The sequence below is a fragment of the Helicoverpa armigera genome, chromosome 13, assembly GCF_030705265.1.
Source record: "Helicoverpa armigera isolate CAAS_96S chromosome 13, ASM3070526v1, whole genome shotgun sequence".
Classification (NCBI taxonomy): domain Eukaryota; kingdom Metazoa; phylum Arthropoda; class Insecta; order Lepidoptera; family Noctuidae; genus Helicoverpa; species Helicoverpa armigera.
In genome coordinates, this window is record NC_087132.1 from 12404467 (window position 1) to 12423649 (window position 19183).

Below are 19183 nucleotides of genomic sequence, written 5' to 3' on the forward strand. Positions count from 1 at the left end.
TATTTAAAATAAAGTCATTAAAAATCGGAATAAATGAGCTTTTAATATTTATGATTATGTATGATATTCGTTAATCAGAATTATTGTTTTTAGATGAACCGGAACTGAACGGAGAGAAAATACTGCAACTACAAATGAAACCATTGTTTTGTATCTCGCTCACTTTTTCAAAATCTGTGTTATTCACCCCTTATATTCTTTTGCTTATCAAATTATTGCTTTTCAGAGCTTTCATGTAGCTATTTCGTAGCATTTTCAGTCATTTTTGACTAAGTATGTAGTTACCCAAGCAAACGATTGATATTGAAACCAATCAGGTTGTCAGTTCATAGCTTAAGGCAGTGATAAACATTGCACAAGCCATTGATATGTATTGAAACAATATTACGAATTACGATACCAAACGCTCCGGCAATTTGTCACACCCACGCGCACAAAAACTTGTTAATATTTTGAAAACGGATACCCATTTCATTAATTATATTTAGGCCGTATGTCATTTGTAACGTCTCAATCAGCCACAAAAAACTGTTGATTATCTATTAATGATATTTAATAGCCAAAACTTGAATTAAAACCCTGTGATTTATGACGCACCATCTATTTTGAGAGAACACATCTACATAATCCGTTCATTATTAGAAAATTATATTTTTTTAATTTGCAACATTTCCTAATTATGCTGGCAACTACGAAAATATTTGATGAATGATACGGATATAGTTAATCTTTACGATGGCCCAGTCGATCAGAATTAACTTAAGTTATTAATTTAAAATGGTGTTATGTATTGTTATGTGAAAATCTAATATTTTATCTCCTAGGACTTGATTCTTTTTTATCTAAAAACGAGGCTATAGATAGAGTCATTAAAGATAAATGTTATGTACCTATTTTGAATTGGTATTCTCAATCGAATTCAACATGCCCTTTTCTTTAACATGTAAACGAAGACAATGGTTTATTAAAGCAATCACGTGTGCAACAAACAGACAGAAATATGTGACAGGAAGAAAGATTACGGCACTCTATCAAGCGATCTGACAACAGAGTTGAATTCCTACGATTTGTCCCGTCATTGTCCCTCGTAAAAGTCGGGACAAAGCGGGAAGAGGCGTGTAATGCTGGTTGTAAAACAATAAACCACCCAGCGCAGGCAGCGCGCAGCTACAGCGCTCGCAGCGTGAACCGAACGCGCCCATTGTCCGCGCTCACTAAACACATCCCAATATGGCGCGCGATCAACAAAAGTGCGCCAATTCTGACGTTTCGACGTAATCACTGGCTTGAAAAACATTTTTTTTTTGAAGTCAAATAATGATTAATTTACTAGGTATTTATTAGCAAATTGATTAAATTATTATTATCCCAAATAGTAGATAGTAATGCCCCTTAATTTTTCAGCGGGTTTTCCCAAACATTACTGGTTTGTTATCAGTCTTCAATAAGATTAATTGAGCTTTACCTACGCATTAGGCAAGTTTCAGATTAATATGTCAGATAGCAGAAATGTCGACATAATAACAAATATTTACGTAATGTCAGCAGTATCATGCACATCAGATAGAAGATAGGCCATCTAAATATATAGATACCTATCTAATAAATAAGTGGATCCCAAAATTACTGTTCAATTGCATACCTTCTTTATTTTTAAAATATTTATCTTTTTGCGGTGATAAATATTTAACAACTTACAATATATCAAACCCTGCTCGTATATCAAATATATCTAGAGATAGTCTGAAACCCGGGTAGGTAGTAGGATTTAAATCGGGTGAGTGGTTTTACCACAAAACCTTAAAAAACAAAAACAATATATTTTACGTACTTATGATTTTGAAAAGATTAATTGCAATCTAGATAATTCATATAAAAAACTAGCAAAAACCGGTTCAGTTTCAATAAATGTCCGAACAACAGCTAGATAACGTTCCATTATTGTCAGACAATATCTAAACTGCTGATAATATCTGAACTAGATTTCATAATAAATTGAAAGTCGATACAGATGGAGCAGCGGTTGCATATATGAAATAACAAACAATTGAAAGATCTATGCTATGCATTTAACTTTCATGAGTTATTTTACTAGATCCAACTTATTATTTCAATAGCTAAACTTAGGTTGTTAAACCTCCTGCCGGAGCTGCTACCTAGGTATATTGTTCGAAAATGTTGCCGCGGCCCTGGTACCTATACCTGGCTTAAGACGGACAATGATGGGTTTCAGTTTGTAAGAGTCTGACACTCCCTCACACTGCATCCACAGCGGGAGAGGTCATTTGATGATTTCCTTTAAAAAAGGAGATGTTAAACCTAACGTTTTCTATTCAAGCACTCCGCCGGGACAGTATCCGTGGTGTAGCCACACCTGGAAGCTATTCCTACCCTTATTTTTAAGTTTACTACTTCTTAAAAAGCAAAACAATTACAAAGCAATATTAAAGTTATTAAAGCCTTTTCCCAGCTATGTTGGGGTCGGCTTCCAGTCTCACCGGATTCAGCTGAGTAGGTACCAGTGTTTTACAAGGAGCGACTGCCTATCTGACCTCCTCAACCCAGTTACCAAAACCTTAACAATTACAAAGCAATATCCAGATTCGTAAATAACGATAATATCACAGTTTAAGGTCATTAGAGCCCACGCGACAATGATGTCATCTCATCCCGTCATCACAATATATCGATGCACGAGCTTGAGATAAATCTATTAGGAGCCGACGGCCGTCGATATTATTTTAATGTTATAATACAAATTATAATAATCTTGGACGCCATATTTATAGGCCCGGTAATCTCTTTTGATTCGCCGCTTATGAGCTAAGGCTAAACGTATATCACGACGGATTTTTTATGTTTTTGAAAGAGGAAAATACAGCGTAGTTTGGTTTATAGTTAAGTGTTTTTGGCTGAGAAATTGTGAATTTAATTGCATGATTACCTTTTTATCCTATTGACAAAATGACCATGCACGAAGCAAATTGCCTTGTCAGTCAAATTCAAGACACTCTTCTAAACTCTCTGTTAAAAGCCCGCAAATTATGCTGTACCTAACTCACCCCCTTTTAATATCCGAATCAAATATCCGCTTGTAAAGTTCCTTGTGAAGTGTGCGCTCCCCCTTACGAGGTGTAAATGCGGCGTGATATACGCGCCGGGATATATCGGGGACAATTTATTTGGAGCCCAACAGCCTCGCACCCTTTGCTTCCTCACTAACACCTAAGCAAGGCAAAACCAACCCTCTGTCCTCAGCAATAGAACTTAAAATACGATAACAAGAGTTACAAAGATCGCATTAAGTTATCTTAGGAGGAATTTTAAAGCTTATATTAAGAGGAATAAGGTAGGTTTTAGAACGAAGGGATGTAAGAAGGCTTTGCGCTCCTCGCAGGCACCGTGCTGAGCCGAGATGATTGCAAAACGAATAAATAATGCACACATGAACTGCGCGCGCGCATATTACATGTCACACGTATAAATGTGTTTATTTTTAAACAGGTAACGACTTTTTAAGTTATTAAAATTGTTGTGTTGTTGCGAAAAAAATATTAAAATTACTTTTCGTGTTATTAGTTTTGTTGTTATTCATTCATCTTAGCGTTCAGATATTTTAATGAAATGATATTACTTAGAAAAATCAACGACGTCTCACTAAAGTGCTATCTCTGACTATAGGTACCTAGTCTTGATTTCAAAGAATCAAACACGTTTTTGAAAAGAAAAATGTTGTAAGTTGTAATAAGTTTAACTACCAAACGAGCTTCAATGACTTAGGTAAACTATAGATCTTGTACAAACAAATGCAGGTTAATTAGTATCAGAAGAACACAATATAAAAATGTAAATGATGACAACACGATACTTAGCGGTAGGTGCTTAAGTACATGGCATAAACAAAAAGGTTTTTTTTTCTACTAGATCTTCAAACCCATTGAAGTAAGGCACAAACCCTTTTCCAACTTCCATAGACTCAGCAGATACCAACGAGAACAAAGCACATTTAATTTCAATAAAATATTTATTCGAACAGCAAAACAGACGCCATTTGATTCACCTTTTATTTACACTAGAATAATAGCATTGCTTATATAATTAAGGCTGACATTACCAAGCCGTGTTCACAAACCTAAAGGCTTAAACATGTGAGGAAGTGGAAACCCGATGCGTTTCCGATGCTCGTTCGTAGGCGGGGGTTAGCGATCAAACGTGCCGCCGGCTGGCCACGCCCACCCCGCCTTGTGCGCGCACCGACAACCCTTTCACCGGTTGTTCGTTAACTAATAGTTATGTTGCTTTTGTTTACTTTGAGTCAGGTTGCGTACGTGTTGGGAAACTACAGGAAACTGCTCCTGCTTTGTGTGGCGTGTTAAAAATGTATGATTGATAGGCTTGGTTGCTGATGAAAACTTGATGCAAAGGAAAAAAGTATACTAAGAACTTGGAGTAAAGGTTGACTGTATCCACCTCCTTCAAGAAATTATAAAAGATTTTTTAAACGGTAGCCATGCTATGTATGTTTGCATTTAAACTACCTTGGTTTAATTCACGAGTTAAAGCAGTTACGACACACGCCAGCTGCGTCAGTAAGCTCTAACGTTTTTCTTCGTATGGCACACCTAACTATTGTTAAGCCTCGGTAGAACTTCTGTTACAGTTACAAGCAACAGTCCGAAAAATCTAAACTCGATGTACCTAGGTAATATAAATCTTTATGTTACCTAACAACGATGTTAGTACAAAGGTTGGTAAATACACTAGGTATCCATGTAATTATTGTTGTTCTTATCTATTACAGCCATATGACCTTTTGACCGGTTCAAATGTACATGCATTTTCTTACATCACTTAAAAGTTTAAACTTAACATTCGGTAATTTTACTAAAGGTGTAGCCTTAACCTCTTATCTACGACATCATCTTCATACATGGGATTCTACGGAACATTACCAAAGGCCGTGATGTTCTATCATAACAAATAATCACCATGGCAACCGTGAATAGGTTACAAACAATAGCCTTATTCATCAAGTAGGTAACTTAATACCGCGGCTGTGCTTCACAAACACTTGATACCTACCTATTTCATGTTTTTACTAAACTTTTTTGTAAAAGTAAACACCGAAGTTTAATGATGGTTCAATTATTTAGTTATCATTGTGCTTTGTGTGATTTGCCGACCCCGCAATTCCTGGTTAGGAAAAGGCTATGAGATTAATTCTTTGTCTGTAGTCACAAGTGTTGTGTGTATTTTGCGATACTTAGGTGTTTTTTTACATAATTATTGAATAGAAAAGCGGAAAACATACAAGATTCCATTACCTATTACACTTTTTCTACAAGTTTTTATATTATGGTCTTGGTGTGTTATTTAATTTACTTTGGTCTTTAAAGCATTTCGAAAAAGTTAAACAGCTAATAATTTTTCCTACATAGGAAGGTACCTAAGTAATTTTTAAACCATTGAGAGGGTGCTCAATAGATTTTCTGCTTTAAGTAACTTTTTTATGTACAGTCTATCTAAATATACCTAAGAATGTAACAAGGGGTGAGTTAGCATAAAAAACAACGCGCATAACATGTTACAGCTACTTAAAACATCAACAGTAACGGATACATCAGTGATGTGAACACGTTTGTTCAGTAACACGAGACCTTACACTAACAACTGTAACGAGCCAAAACACTGCATTGAAAACAGCAGCCCAATCTGTAGCAATATTGAGTTACACGCACTGACGGCTTGACGGGACGCACGCTACCACCGTGTTGACTTTAAACTTCTTTAGACTAATAAATAAAAACAACAGAAAATTTCCCTAGTTATAAATATAATATTTATTTGGTAAAAGGATGTGAAACCAAAACTTTGATTTTGTTTTCTAGCGAAGGCTTGTTAGCGCCATCTATTAGCGAGTAGCAAAACTAGTTTTTATAAGAATTACAGTTTTCTCATTACAGTTTTTGTGTGCGTTCGCGCAGCGGAATGTTGTTGAATTTAAAGATTTTAATTATGCAGATAATTAGTGTAAGACGTCCTATAATTGTGTATGGTAAATAAAAATTTGTGTATGCAGCCATTGTGGAGAAATTCACCAAAAACAGATTCCGCTGGGCGAACGTTGGCGAACGTTGTCCTGGCGGAACTTTTTTTAATTCATAGACTTTAGAAGAAAAGAGATGTGTCCGAAAATTAGTGTGTATTTGTGTATAATTGATTATGTATGAATGAAATCAGTGCATGCATAAACTTCGGAGAAATTCAAGTTTCCGCTACGCGAACGTTTGGCCATTAGCTAGTTTTCATATAAAGCGCTTACATAGAGAGCTGTAGATTTTTACATACGTTGTTTTGAATTTGTTTATATTTGTTTAAAAACAGATTTAGAAAAAGTCGTAGGGTTTAAAAGATAAAAATATAAACGTAAGATACACTTATTAGGTCTTAGTTCTTAAAGTATGCAGTTTGGGGTCTAGATTTTCACGTTTACACAAACCTTGTAAGTGTCTCCAACATGTTGCCAAGTATCAATGATGTTCCGTTAGTAATTAAAAAGTTATAGGATATTTTACCATGAACAGATCACTGTTTACAAAGCAGTCGAATATCACGACGTTCTAAAGGAATTGCATGGTAAAATTTATTCCAATAATTAGTTTAATCATTCAACTATTCACTTGCAAAATTTCATGTCATTAAATTCAGTAATTAAAGAAAGACAATTATAATACTGACGGAGCATCGAAACCCTACATAATCCGACCAAGTTCGGATAGCTACAAAAAAGCGGCCGTGCCATTGTATAAGCAACGTTCTTAACTTGGTAGGTTAGTATTTATTAATATGGTACAGTAGCGTATACAAGCGTTAGGAAAAAATAAAACAATTGTATTTCTTGATTGAAAAATATTTTTTTATAATAATGTCACTATCTACGATAAAAATAAATCTTCAATTAACAAGTACTTCTCTATTTAAATATCCGTGTACAAAAATATTTTTATTATTATTACTTTCATAAATTACTTGACTACGTGATTAAAAATAACGTTAATAAACGTTACGTATTTTAACTAAAATGTTAGATAGTGGCATAAAATGTCGTAGATAGTGGCGTCATTATTAAAAAAATATTTTTCATTCAAGATATGCAATTGTTTTATTTTTTCCTAACGCTTGTGCACGCAACTGTACCATATTAATAAATATACTAACCTTCCAAGTTAAGAACGTTGCTTAGACATATGGCACGGCCGCTTTTTTGTAGCTATCCGAACTTGGTCGGATTATGTAGGGTTTCGATGCTCCGTCAGTATTATAATTGTCTTTCTTTAATTACTGAATTTAATGACATGAAATTTTGCAAGTGAATAGTTGAATGATTAAACTAATTATTGGAATAAATTTTACCATGCAATTCCTTTAGAACGTCGTGATATTCGACTGCTTTGTAAACAGTGATCTGTTCATGGTAAAATATCCTATAACTTTTTAATTACTAACGGAACATCATTGATACTTGGCAACATGTTGGAGACACTTACAAGGTTTGTGTAAACGTGAAAATCTAGACCCCAAACTGCATACTTTAAGAACTAAGACCTAATAAGTGTATCTTACGTTTATATTTTTATCTTTTAAACCCTACGACTTTTTCTAAATCTGTTTTTAAACAAATATAAACAAATTCAAAACAACGTATGTAAAAATCTACAGCTCTCTATGTAAGCGCTTTATATGAAAACTAGCTAATGGCCAAACGTTCGCGTAGCGAAAACTTGAATTTCTCCGAAGTTTATGCATGCACTGATTTCATTCATACATAATCAATTATACACAAATACACACTAATTTTCGGACACATCTCTTTTCTTCCAAAGTCTATGGATTAAAAAAAGTTCCGCCAGGACAACGTTCGCCAACGTTCGCCCAGCGGAATCTGTTTTTGGTGAATTTCTCCACAATGGCTGCATACACAAATTTTTATTTACCATACACAATTATAGGACGTCATACACTAATTATCTGCATAATTAAATTCTTTAAATTCAACAACATTCCGCTGCGCGAACGCACACACAGTTTTTAACTAATAATATTAAATCAAACGCAATCAGTAGATTATGTTTGATTGTACTTATATTTTTTTTTACAAGAGAATGGAATAAAAACTGATACAAAAGAATAAAACTTTTGAGCTGCGAGTTTCTCATTCATCTATTCAAAACGCTTTCGTAAGTAACACATTATTACATACTTATTAAAATTGTTGGACCGAACATTTAGACACCTTTCGGCATCAAGGAAGAACACTTGACATTTCCATTATAAGTTTACACTACAATGCTATTCCCACGACTGGAAAGCGCATTTTTATTTACAAGTTCACTGATGTGGAATAATCCGAGTGACTTGTTGACATCCCGCTTTGTGCGCTTTGTTAGAATTAAACTTTGAAATACTTAATAAGTATTCTCAATGGCACTGGTGCAAGGTGTTTCTTATGGTATTTACAATACATTTTATACAAATGGTAAGCTAGGTAAAGCAGTAGGAAAGTGGATGAGCAAATATCAATGTTGTAGACATTACTACACGCATATCTTAACACCAATAAATCAAAATCATGAAAAATAAAAGATGTTTATGATAAAGTTCAGGAAAGAGCATGAAAAATAATTTTGGTACTTACATAAAAAACTCCGAATAAGCATCCAAGTTAAACACGTACAGCGACATCTGTCGTTGAGTAGCATATTTAAAGCAACTCATCAAGTTAAATGAACATATATAGTATTCAATGCTTAAAATAGATGGCGTTGCAATAAGTTCCTTAAACTGGATTTTAAATTACTAGAAAAATCTCTTTATTCTTTTTGGTTTTGAATTCGCTGGTTTTGAATTTATATGTTTTACATAAAAAAATATTTAAAGAATAATGGGTGGACGCAAAGATGTCTTTCAGCATTTTTTGGGCCATTGCTCTTATATTCATCATCATCATCTCAGCCATAGGACGTCCACTGCTAAACATAGGCCTCCCCCTTTGATCTCCACAGATACCTGTTGGAAGCGACCTGCATCCAGCGTCTTCCGGCGACCTTTATAGGGTCGTCTGTCTGCTCTTATATTATTATTTTTTTTTTTAAATAAAAGATCAGAGTCGGGAAAGGCAAGATAAGCATATCTAAACAAACCTAGTTCAAGTCAGTTAAACTAAGGATAGACTTAACTCTAGCCATACGGCTGCACCTAATTCTATAGGCAACCATAATAAGAGGTCTTGTATGAAGGTAGGTAGGTACTCTGATTAAATTACCCACTAAGTATTTAATTATACACTATTTAATTATACACTATTTAATTATATTCCGCTGTCTTGAAATGGTAACCATTTCAGTAGGTATCTATTTGATTTGGACCTAAAGTCACAGTCTTTTTACACGAAAGCAAATGCAATATACCTACCACGTAAGCCACCACCAAACTGGTCTTCAAAGTATATTGAGTTCACAAAACAAATTAATGCAAATTATATTTATCATCTCCTCATACATATGCATATTGTCAGAGGATATTTTATTAGTGGTACCAAAAACGATCTCAGCCAGTTGTTCCCTCGAACTGAACCAGCATGGACTTCACTGACAAAGTGGTGCTGGTGACGGGCGCGAGCGCCGGCATCGGCGAGTCGACGGCGCTGCTGTTCGCCGCGCTGGGCGCGAAGCTGTCGCTCGTGGGCAGGAATGAAGGCAAGCTGCGCGCCGTGGCGGCCGCGTGCCACAAGCTGCGGGGGCTGCAGCCGCTGCCCATCGTCGCGGACCTCGGCACCGACGAGGGCGTCGAAAAAACGGCCAAGGAAACACTTGATCACTTTGGGAGGTAGGTAAAAAGATGAATATGGTAGCTATTTTGTATGGAATAAGGTAGTTAGCCGGGGATCGGCTATTTGGGAATTCAACCAAGAGCTAAACAACCAGCGGTAACTGATACAGCTTAACTTATGATTTGAATGTAGAAGCATAAGGTACCAAGGTAACCAGGTCCCTGCGCATCCTGAAGGTTTGGGATCCTAATCCAATAATCTTATAGTATGCGTTATTATCATGTGCAAACGCCTTTGGATTAGGATAAACTCCGAAAATTTATTAATATCGCACCGAATTCCTATCGTGTGACCGGTTTCTTATCTTATAATAGTTCAGTTATTGACAACAGATTTAAATTAATAATAAGGAAAATATTTGGATGTTCAAAACATGGTTTCGTTGCATAATTATAAGACTTGTTTTCGGCCTTGAGTAAATTCGAATTGACCTGACATAATCAGATTTTTACTCAAATGAGCAGACTTAGTTAGTTTTTCTGATATTTAGCATTTCAGTGCTGGTGCTAGACCGGGATTTTTTCTGAGATAGCCCTTCCCTATATCCTCAACGCTCATTACGAATTTGCACGACAGGCTAGACGTCCTGGTGAACAATGCGGCCGTGGGTGCGCGGACCAACATCCAGCTGGCCACCATGGAAGACTTCGACCGCGTGTTCAACGTGAACATCCGAGGAGTGTACAACCTGACGCGGCTGCTGGTGCCCGCGCTCATCCAGTCCAAGGGGAACATCGTCAACGTGTCCAGCATCATGGCGACCATGGTCACCACGGGGAACCTGCCCTATAGTCTTTCCAAGGTACACAAGTCAAAAAATATTCTTTAGTGATTCAATACCAAGGGTTTTTGATTAAAAACTTTGTTATTTGTTGACAGGCTGCTCTGGACCACTTCAGCCGTTTAATTGCTTACGAGTTGGCGCCTAAAGGAGTACGCGTTAACGTTGTCAGTCCTGGCATAACAGTGAGTAGTGATCCTAATTTACCTACAAATTTAAACCCAGGAATTAAGGCACTAATGACAAAACCCTTTTAGGTAAGCACCTTCGTCCAACGCTTAACCGGCTACTCGGATGAAGAGTACCGGGCGTGGCTGAAAACTGCTGAAGGCACGATTCCTATGGGAACAGCTACTACTGGGGACGACTGCGCTCAGATGATAGTGCAGCTGGCCAGCAATGAAGCCAGTAGAGTGGTCACTGGCGCCGTGGTGCCAGTCGACGGCGCTCTGCAGTTTGCTGGCTCGGGCAACAGTGAGATTTTGAAGGATCAGGTTAAATGAAGTGTGTTTTGTTATTTTTGTTCTGCCCTACATTGTTTTCGGTGTCCTTTACTTATTAGCACCATTATTGTATTAATCTAATACAACTTTTTCGTTTGGTTTATCTATGTATATTTGATATTAGCAATTAAGTTAATTGACAGTTGTAAACATTCAATTATTATGTAGGTATGTGAATTTAGGTACATATGAGCTGGCGAATATAGCTTTTTATTTCTCCAGGTGATACTTATTTCGCGCCTCAATGCATATGGATGAAAATACTTCACACACATATGATGAGATCTTATTAAAAAAACGTGTTTGATACCCGCACAGACGAACTTGTTGTTGTATTGTTTTAGTTCAACACGTGTCGTCCAGACACAGGACATCTGAGGATATTTTATATTATAATTTGATAGCTTTTATAAATATGGAGTGTCTAGCGATATTTTAAATTTTGCGTTGTTTTGACAATATTTTAATCAACCTGTTTCGGTACGAATATTATTAAAGCTTTATTAAAGATTTAATACTCTGATTTAAATTAAATTACAATCTAGCATCAATTCCTGCACAGCAATCTTACGTCACAACACACCCACAGTTCAAGTGAATCCACATTCCTGTTTGTTGAGACTTCACTTCAGCCCGACTCCCTAAGTACTCAAGACTTCATCTGCTGTGACAATAAGTTCGCTGGGGGAGCGAATCTCAGCCCTCCGTCAACTTCCACTATAGTGCCCGTGACCAGGCGGCTGTGGTCACTGGCCAGGTGGACGATCATGCGAGCAATGTCCTCCCCCTCACAGACCTTCCCCATGGGGGTAGCCGCGGCGGCAAATGATAGCCATTCTTGGTACTGCTCCTCAGTATAGCCTGTCATACGCTTCACTATATTTGATACCTGAAAAGTTTAACAACATAAGGTTTTACTTACAGCCAAAAGTATCTACTTAGTTAGAGAGTGATACCTGAGGATAGACAGGTCATGTGGTCTATTTTGATATAGAGAGAATCAGTATGTATTCAAGATAAGACTTACCGTAACTCCAGGGCTGACGGCGTTGACCCTGACGCCCTTAGGAGCCAGCTCCAGTGCGACCAGTCGCGTGAAATGGTCTAATGCAGCCTGTGTACAATACAAACAAGATAGGTATAAGTTACATGCAGTGCAGGTTACGTATTGAGTAAACATGTTTTTTACGCTTTTGCATAATAGGTAACAACTCCACAAACGGCTGAAATTGCAATTCTTGTTTAATATTGCGGAAGGCGAAACAAACCGAGACGAAGCGTCGCCGTTAATTTTAATGATCAAATATTAAAAACATATTTGTTTAAAAGAGTCCATTTATCTGCCGACTTAAACAAACTCCACAAAGTACCTACCCAGTTTCCAGTATCATGAGTGCCACTTCATCTTTGTATTTTGATGACGTGAGATAATTTTGTGGGATTGACAGGATGCAGAACGGTAAATCTGATTGTGGACAATGTACACTGATTTAGTTGCTAACCTTAGCCATGCCATAGGGTAAGCTGCCCACAGCGACGACTGTAGCTGCTATACTCGACACGTTGACGACATTCCCCTTGGACTGTACGAGCGCGGGCACGAGCAGCCGCGTCAGGTTGTACACCCCTCGCACGTCGATGCGGAACACCTCGTCGAAGGTCGCCATCTCGGCCAGCTGCAGGCACGTGCGAGCGCTGATGCCGGCGTTGTTCACCAGCACATCCAGCCTGGAACACGTTGATGTGGTCGGTTATATGGTGCTCAAGTTATAGCATTAAATTTGCCATAAATACCTACAAGTGTTTGAACCATGGAAAAGGATATAGGATTCTTTGATAGTATATTTGAAATAGTGTGTTGAGTTCTGAGTTACCGAAATTGAATTTACTTCGTTCTTAAGTTTGACTAATGCAAATACATTTGCATGGCATTTTGAACCAAGAGTTTCCGTAGTACAAGTACAGTCGAGCAAATGATAAGAAAAAAATATGTTGTGTCGGTCAACAACATTATCTGTCTTTGTTTATGACTGATAAACTGAACAAAATGTTTGCACCTACATATGTTGTCACGTAGGTATCTGTTAATATGTATTATCTGTAAACGTCTACCAAATCTTATTCACTCTGATTTGCGGAATCAAAGGAAAAATACTCACTTTCCAAAATGGTCGAGTGTTTCTTTGGCCGTTTTTTCGACGCCCTCGTCGGTGCCGAGGTCTGCGACGATGGGCAGCGGCTGCAGCCCCCGCAGCTTGTGGCACGCGGCCGCCACGGCGCGCAGCTTGCCTTCATTCCTGCCCACGAGCGACAGCTTCGCGCCCAGCGCGGCGAACAGCAGCGCCGTCGACTCGCCGATGCCGGCGCTCGCGCCCGTCACCAGCACCACTTTGTCAGTGAAGTCGATATTCATCTTGCGTGCGGCTCAACTGAACGCCTGATAAGTACTGAAGTACCTACTCGCGTGCACAGCAAGCGATCGCATCCCGCTAGTAACTGTTCTTAATACCTACATAAATAAAGTCCACATCAAGTTCGTTGACTGGATAATCGTAGGACGCAAGGTCCAAGGCCCTATCGATAAAATGGGATGAAAAAGCAAATTTAGTGTAGGTAAACTGTAAATAAACAATGCCTGTCTAGTAATCGCAAAAGAAGATACAATAATATCTTATCGCTGCTGATTTCACGCAGATTATACGGTTGTTGATAAATCATAATAAAAAGAACAACGGTACAGATAAATGGTTGCGATTACAAGCTTGACTATCTTGTAAGATATTTTTAGATAAACGTCGCATGAATCTTACTAAGAAGAATGAGAAATATTCATAGATAACGATTTTATGACAATGCAGTTTCGCAATTTTCAAAATTCAATTTATTGCCTTTTGTTTTAATTTTGTCCCTCTGATTATGCCGATGGCTTATTGAGGTGAGGAAGGACCTCTACTTTTACTCGATCCACAGTAGGCACTCCTCTATAGTCGTCCCTTTCAGATATCTCATAATATCTCTCTAAACAATGAATGTGTGCAATGAAAGTCTGTATAAACCAGTAGGCGAGCGAAACTTGGGAAACCCTTGATCGCATCGCTTTTGATAAGTAGGTTCCTCCAATTATAATAATCAATGACTTGTAATTTCTTAATGTTGCACATCTTTACGTAATATTATGAAATAGCTAGGTATCTTAATATTCATTTCACGAAGATATGCGTGGGTCCGTACTGGGGTACATACTTAAGTACTTAATTGTTCAATTATACAGCTGTCAAAGAGCAAGTAATGACAAACGCACAAATCAAAAAGTAAATTCACATGCCTGAATATTAGTTTTGTTTCTACCCTCTGTTTTTTTTTAATTTCTTTAATTAGGTAGTACTTTCGAGTACCATTCTATAAATAAATCGATTTTGATATCATGTCTTCATCACGAAGAAGTTGTCTCAATAACCCTGAATGTATTTTGTTATATTTGTGGGTACTACATAATAAAAAAGTTCAGGAAACGTTTGCAAAATTTGCTCTGAACACTTGAAACAGAGGGTCAGTGGTAGAAGAAACCGTATGGGGTTCGGGGTGCCTATACCATGGAGACAAGAAAAAAATAATACCACAAGCAGCACACGAGTATAATGCGAGGATCAGCCATCACTCTTGAATCACCCACCCGCATTGAGGAAGAGTGGAGATAACGATCAGTCCTTCTCAGTGTGAGAGGAGGCCTGTGCCCAGCAGTAGAACGATAACAAGGCTGATGATGAGAACTTTACCGATAACAAATCATCAAATGACTGCAAGATTCCACTGGACCTCTTTTGAATCATCTGGCAGCCTGGGCAAACTCAGGTCGCTAGGAGTTCCAACGTTCATCTCCAAGAAGCTACGTCTGGATTTGGCAACTAATATCACGTTTTGACTTTTTCTACTTGTCATTGCGCATATCAAGTTGAAGTTTAGATAACATGTTCTGAAAACCGACAAATACCGGTAGGTACTGCAATACCTTAAGGTAAGCACTGTAGATAACGCTAAGACAAAAACATAAATATCGATCTTCCGTATTTGTTAATGTTACGCAAGAACATCTTTTGCGTAATATTATGAAATTCCTCCCCCTTCATTTCAGAACCGCAAGGCGGTGCACGGTAGGTACACATTACCCGTACTTATACAATGGGATACCATAGTGCATACCGACTGTTTCTGTTAAGTAAATCCCTGTGAGATTATTTTTTCCCTCAGCTTGCAGTTCTTGCCACACTGCTCTAAACATATTTATGGAAAAATAGGTCCGAGGACCCTCGCGGTTTTCCAAATATCAACGAAAAATGATCTTCTTCTTCCTCTCCTGTTCCCAATTTTATTTGGGGTCGGCGCAATATGTCTTCCGCTTCCATTCTTCCCTGTCACTCGTCAAACTGACACTCACTCCCTTCTTATTCAGAAAAATGGTATTGGAATATTTACCAGTATCTACAATTAGAATATCTAAACTTGAAATCAGCTTTCACACCTTTTAAAATCAATGTAAAAATATTGTCTCCTAATGGTTTCAAATAAATTATTAAGTACTCCTCCAGTCTAGATGTGAATTACTTTTACAGGAATATTCACGGGCATTTTGAAAAATCATGACGACATCGACAGTCCTAACCATTTCTTCTTGATACTGACCTATTTGATAAAGTAGATATGGCTGACAATCGCAAAGATAGTAACCACTTATATATAGTGAGGTAGAACGGCCTTAAGAGTCAGTAGTTCTCTAGCGATTAATTTCGGACCACGGTAACGCTGCACATTTGAGGCTTTAATTATCACTACAAAAAAAAGTTAACATGAACTTCGACTTCACCGGCAAAGTGGTGCTAGTGACGGGCGCGAGCGCCGGCATCGGCGAGTCGACGGCGCTGCTGTTCGCCGCGCTGGGCGCGAAGCTGTCGCTCGTGGGCAGGAATGAAGGCAAGCTGCGCGCCGTGGCGGCCGCGTGCCACAAGCTGCGGGGGCTGCAGCCGCTGCCCATCGTCGCAGACCTCGGCACCGACGAGGGAGTCGAAAAAACGGCCAAGGAAACACTCGACCATTTTGGAAGGTGACTTTTTTTCCTTTGATTGAGCAAATCACAGTGAATAAGATTTGGTATTTATAAGTAACAAGTGCCAACTAATAACAGATAGTTTATCAGATGCAAAAAGTGACAGATAATGCTGTTAAAGAGGAGTTACGACCCCTGTGACCCTCCTTTTATAACGTAACGTAACCAAGCACCTAGGTGCCGAACGCTATCACTCATGACTGAAATCGTTGGGACGCCAAAACATTTGAGGTCCTCTTCTCGCCACTAGGCGTCCCGACGTTTGGCATCCTGACGCAAGAAGTCCCGACACACCCATTAAATCACTCACTTATTCTTTATAGACTGGATGTTCTTGTGAACAACGCAGCTGTAGGCTGCAGGACTACAATCCAACAACTGGACATGAAGGCCTTCGACGAGGTGTTCAGGATAGACGTGCGCGGCGTGTACCATCTCACCGGTCTGCTGGTGCCCGCACTCATAGAGTCTAAGGGCAACATCGTCAACATCTCCAGCGTAGCCGCGACGATGGTCTCTGTTGGCAGCTTGCCTTACCCCATGGCAAAGGTGAGAGGAACCTCTAACCTAGATTTGATATTTGGGTTGAAAGTTCGTTTCCCATCTTTGAGGCTGACGGATCAATTTATTTCTGTTTCAGGCTGCACTTGACCATTTCACACGTAACGTGGCGTTAGAGCTCGCTCCCAAAGGTGTCAGAGTAAATTCCGTTAGTCCAGGAGTTACTGTGAGTATCATCTATGTTACGTCAACATAACAGTACATATTGTAACAATATTAATAGTTTGTATTTCTTACCATGAAAACGCACGTCATTTCGTTATCTCGTATAACATTTGCTCCTTCTTAGGTATCGGAATTCGTGACACGAGTGACGAATCAATCGGAGGAGCAGTACCGCGAGTGGCTGGCGCAGATGAGCAAGAATGTGCCCATGGGCGAGCCGTGCCTGGGAGACGACATCGCTAAGATGGTGGTGCACATCGCCAGCGAGCACAGCCGCCTCGTCACCGGCGCCATTATCGAGGTGGATGGCGGCCTCAGGTTCCGCGGCATCGGCAATGCCCTCACAGACCAATAACTCAATAATTTTTGTCTGATGATTCGGCGAAGTATCTATATTATTTTGTAAATATTCGTGATATTATAGTAAAGATTTTTTGTAATACATTGTTACGATTTATTTCTTTCTTCTTAAAAGAGTTTTACCCATGTTTTACACGGGGTAACTATTTTACACATTATTTAAAGGCAACAAAAGGGCTCGTGGCTAATTTAAAGTCGCGCGGATCGATCGATCATAAAGTTAAGCAACGCTTGGCGCGGTCGGTCCGTGGTGACTATCTTGTCATGACGAGTTCTTCTATGTTTTGGAAGGTGCGAGAAACTGGAGGGTCCCGGCTGTGATTTGAATATTTTTGGCGGCCTTTACGGGTAATCAGAAGCCAGAAATTCTGGCTGATAATCTGTCTTACATACCTAGTGGTAAAGGGTTGCCCATGCAATCGGTTTATATTCAGATTGGCAGTCATTCCATGCAAAACACTGGTACATACTTAGCTAGCTGCATCAGGTTAGACTGAAAGCCGACCGTAACAAAGGTTGTTGGGAAAAGCTAGGCAGATGATAAAAAATAAGCGTGAAGTTTGGAGTCGCAGATTACATCGCTGTAACCGTCTACTGCTACATAATTAAAACGATATTTCTGAGGCATCAGAAATACTATGACTTCTTCTTCTTTCGTGTCGATGACATTTCTTATGAGTCTTATCGTGAGACTACACTTTGTCAGCCCCATATCCGCCACAGCAAGAGCACGGCCGAATAGGTACTATGCTATGACTGATTTCTGTTTAAAAAAACGGGCACCGAGCCCTTTCAGCTGAGACCCAAGAAATTCAGATTTCTAGACAAATTGTTTTTAAAATCTCACGGGACAGTCGTATAATAAATCTGAGTATCTGACTTCTTTTCTCCTTTTATTCCCTATTTTCTGTTTTTTATTATTACGTTTTGTTATACGACCTGAAAATTACATGACGTTGATAAGATATGACGTACCGTTCCTTGCATTCACGTACCTAGATCAGCGCCATCTAGTCATCAGCTAGGAATAGAGGAAAAAGATAATCCCTCATTGATCTTTAAGATTTGGTAGTTTTAAAATTAGGATTGTTTTCTCTTCTCGGGTCTTCGGCCTTCTTCTTTCTACTCTAATAATCTAATACTTCTAATTTTTATATCAAACAATGTTTAAGGTTCTTCCAACCTACAGACAGACGTGTTGCTGGGGAGTTTGTTGCGCCACTTCTTCTTCCCAGCAAAAACACAAAGGAAGTGGTGAAGGGTGGGCGTTTTGGGGGCTGTCTCATGTAAATTCCTGACGTTCAAAAAGTGCTGTCTTGCAGCCAAGTTTGAATAAATGATTTTTGATTTTGATTTTACGAGCCTTACCAAAGCATTTGATTGTATTGAGCATATTACCTACTGTCTCTTGCTCATTATACGCTCAGCTCCTACGGAATTCTTGCCAAAGTCCCTCGTTTGCCCTCTCCTATGTTACAAATAAACAACAAAAAGTGCTTATAATCTAGACCAGTGGTTCTTAACCGGTGGTCCGCGGACCACTGGTGGTCCCTGGAGGCATTCCAAGTGGTCCGCGAAGCTTAGCTTCGCGACGTTGCTATACGTTATCTAACTTAATTTTTATCGAGTTATAATTGCGAGCGGGGGTTTTCGCATGGACGTACCTATATCGGGTGTGTTGTACCCCCATTCATGTAAATGTATGTTTGGACTACATTTACGTAATTTTGGTTTTGAGTCTTAAAAAATAATTAAAATTCCGCGCTCGCTTCGCTCTCGTATTCAGGAACTATATGCCCTTATTTTTGCATTTGTCAACAAAC

At 38.7% G+C, this 19183-nt stretch overlaps 3 protein-coding genes across 3 annotated transcripts; 2 read left to right on the plus strand and 1 right to left on the minus strand.

Moving 5' to 3' along the window:
* Positions 1–9595: 9595 nt before the first annotated feature.
* Positions 9596–11187, plus strand: LOC110379824 (3-oxoacyl-[acyl-carrier-protein] reductase FabG). Its single transcript, XM_021339632.3, has 4 exons — positions 9596–9885; positions 10466–10691; positions 10769–10855; positions 10928–11187. The coding sequence occupies exons 1-4, from the start codon at positions 9638–9640 to the stop codon at positions 11171–11173; spliced, it is 807 nt and encodes a 268-aa protein (XP_021195307.1). The 5' UTR covers positions 9596–9637; the 3' UTR covers positions 11174–11187.
* Positions 11188–11648: 461 nt separating this feature from the next.
* Positions 11649–13682, minus strand: LOC110379827 (3-oxoacyl-[acyl-carrier-protein] reductase FabG). Its single transcript, XM_049840748.2, has 4 exons — positions 13333–13682; positions 12676–12901; positions 12201–12287; positions 11649–12062 (listed from the first exon to the last, which is right to left on the minus strand). Exons 1-4 carry the CDS (start codon positions 13584–13586, stop codon positions 11823–11825), a joined length of 807 nt encoding a protein of 268 aa, XP_049696705.2. The 5' UTR covers positions 13587–13682; the 3' UTR covers positions 11649–11822.
* A 2246-nt stretch (positions 13683–15928) lies between these two features.
* Positions 15929–17442, plus strand: LOC110379826 (3-oxoacyl-[acyl-carrier-protein] reductase FabG). The gene is made up of 4 exons (XM_021339634.3): positions 15929–16271; positions 16598–16823; positions 16915–17001; positions 17125–17442. Exons 1-4 carry the CDS (start codon positions 16018–16020, stop codon positions 17353–17355), a joined length of 798 nt encoding a protein of 265 aa, XP_021195309.3. The 5' UTR covers positions 15929–16017; the 3' UTR covers positions 17356–17442.
* Positions 17443–19183: the final 1741 nt, after the last annotated feature.

Coding starts and splice junctions, on each gene's coding strand:
- LOC110379826 (XM_021339634.3), top strand. CDS start 16,018: ATGAACTTCGACTTCACCGGCAAAGTGGTGCTAGTGACGGGCGCGAGC. Junction 16,272..16,597: donor ACACTCGACCATTTTGGAAG/GTGACTTTTTTT, acceptor TATTCTTTATAG/ACTGGATGTTCTTGTGAACA. Junction 17,002..17,124: donor CCGTTAGTCCAGGAGTTACT/GTGAGTATCATC, acceptor GCTCCTTCTTAG/GTATCGGAATTCGTGACACG.
- LOC110379824 (XM_021339632.3), top strand. CDS start 9,638: ATGGACTTCACTGACAAAGTGGTGCTGGTGACGGGCGCGAGCGCCGGC. Junction 10,692..10,768: donor TGCCCTATAGTCTTTCCAAG/GTACACAAGTCA, acceptor ATTTGTTGACAG/GCTGCTCTGGACCACTTCAG. Junction 10,856..10,927: donor TTGTCAGTCCTGGCATAACA/GTGAGTAGTGAT, acceptor AAACCCTTTTAG/GTAAGCACCTTCGTCCAACG.
- LOC110379827 (XM_049840748.2), bottom strand. CDS start 13,586: ATGAATATCGACTTCACTGACAAAGTGGTGCTGGTGACGGGCGCGAGC. Junction 12,288..12,675: donor TACCCTATGGCATGGCTAAG/GTTAGCAACTAA, acceptor TATTGTACACAG/GCTGCATTAGACCATTTCAC. Junction 12,063..12,200: donor CCGTCAGCCCTGGAGTTACG/GTAAGTCTTATC, acceptor TAAACTTTTCAG/GTATCAAATATAGTGAAGCG.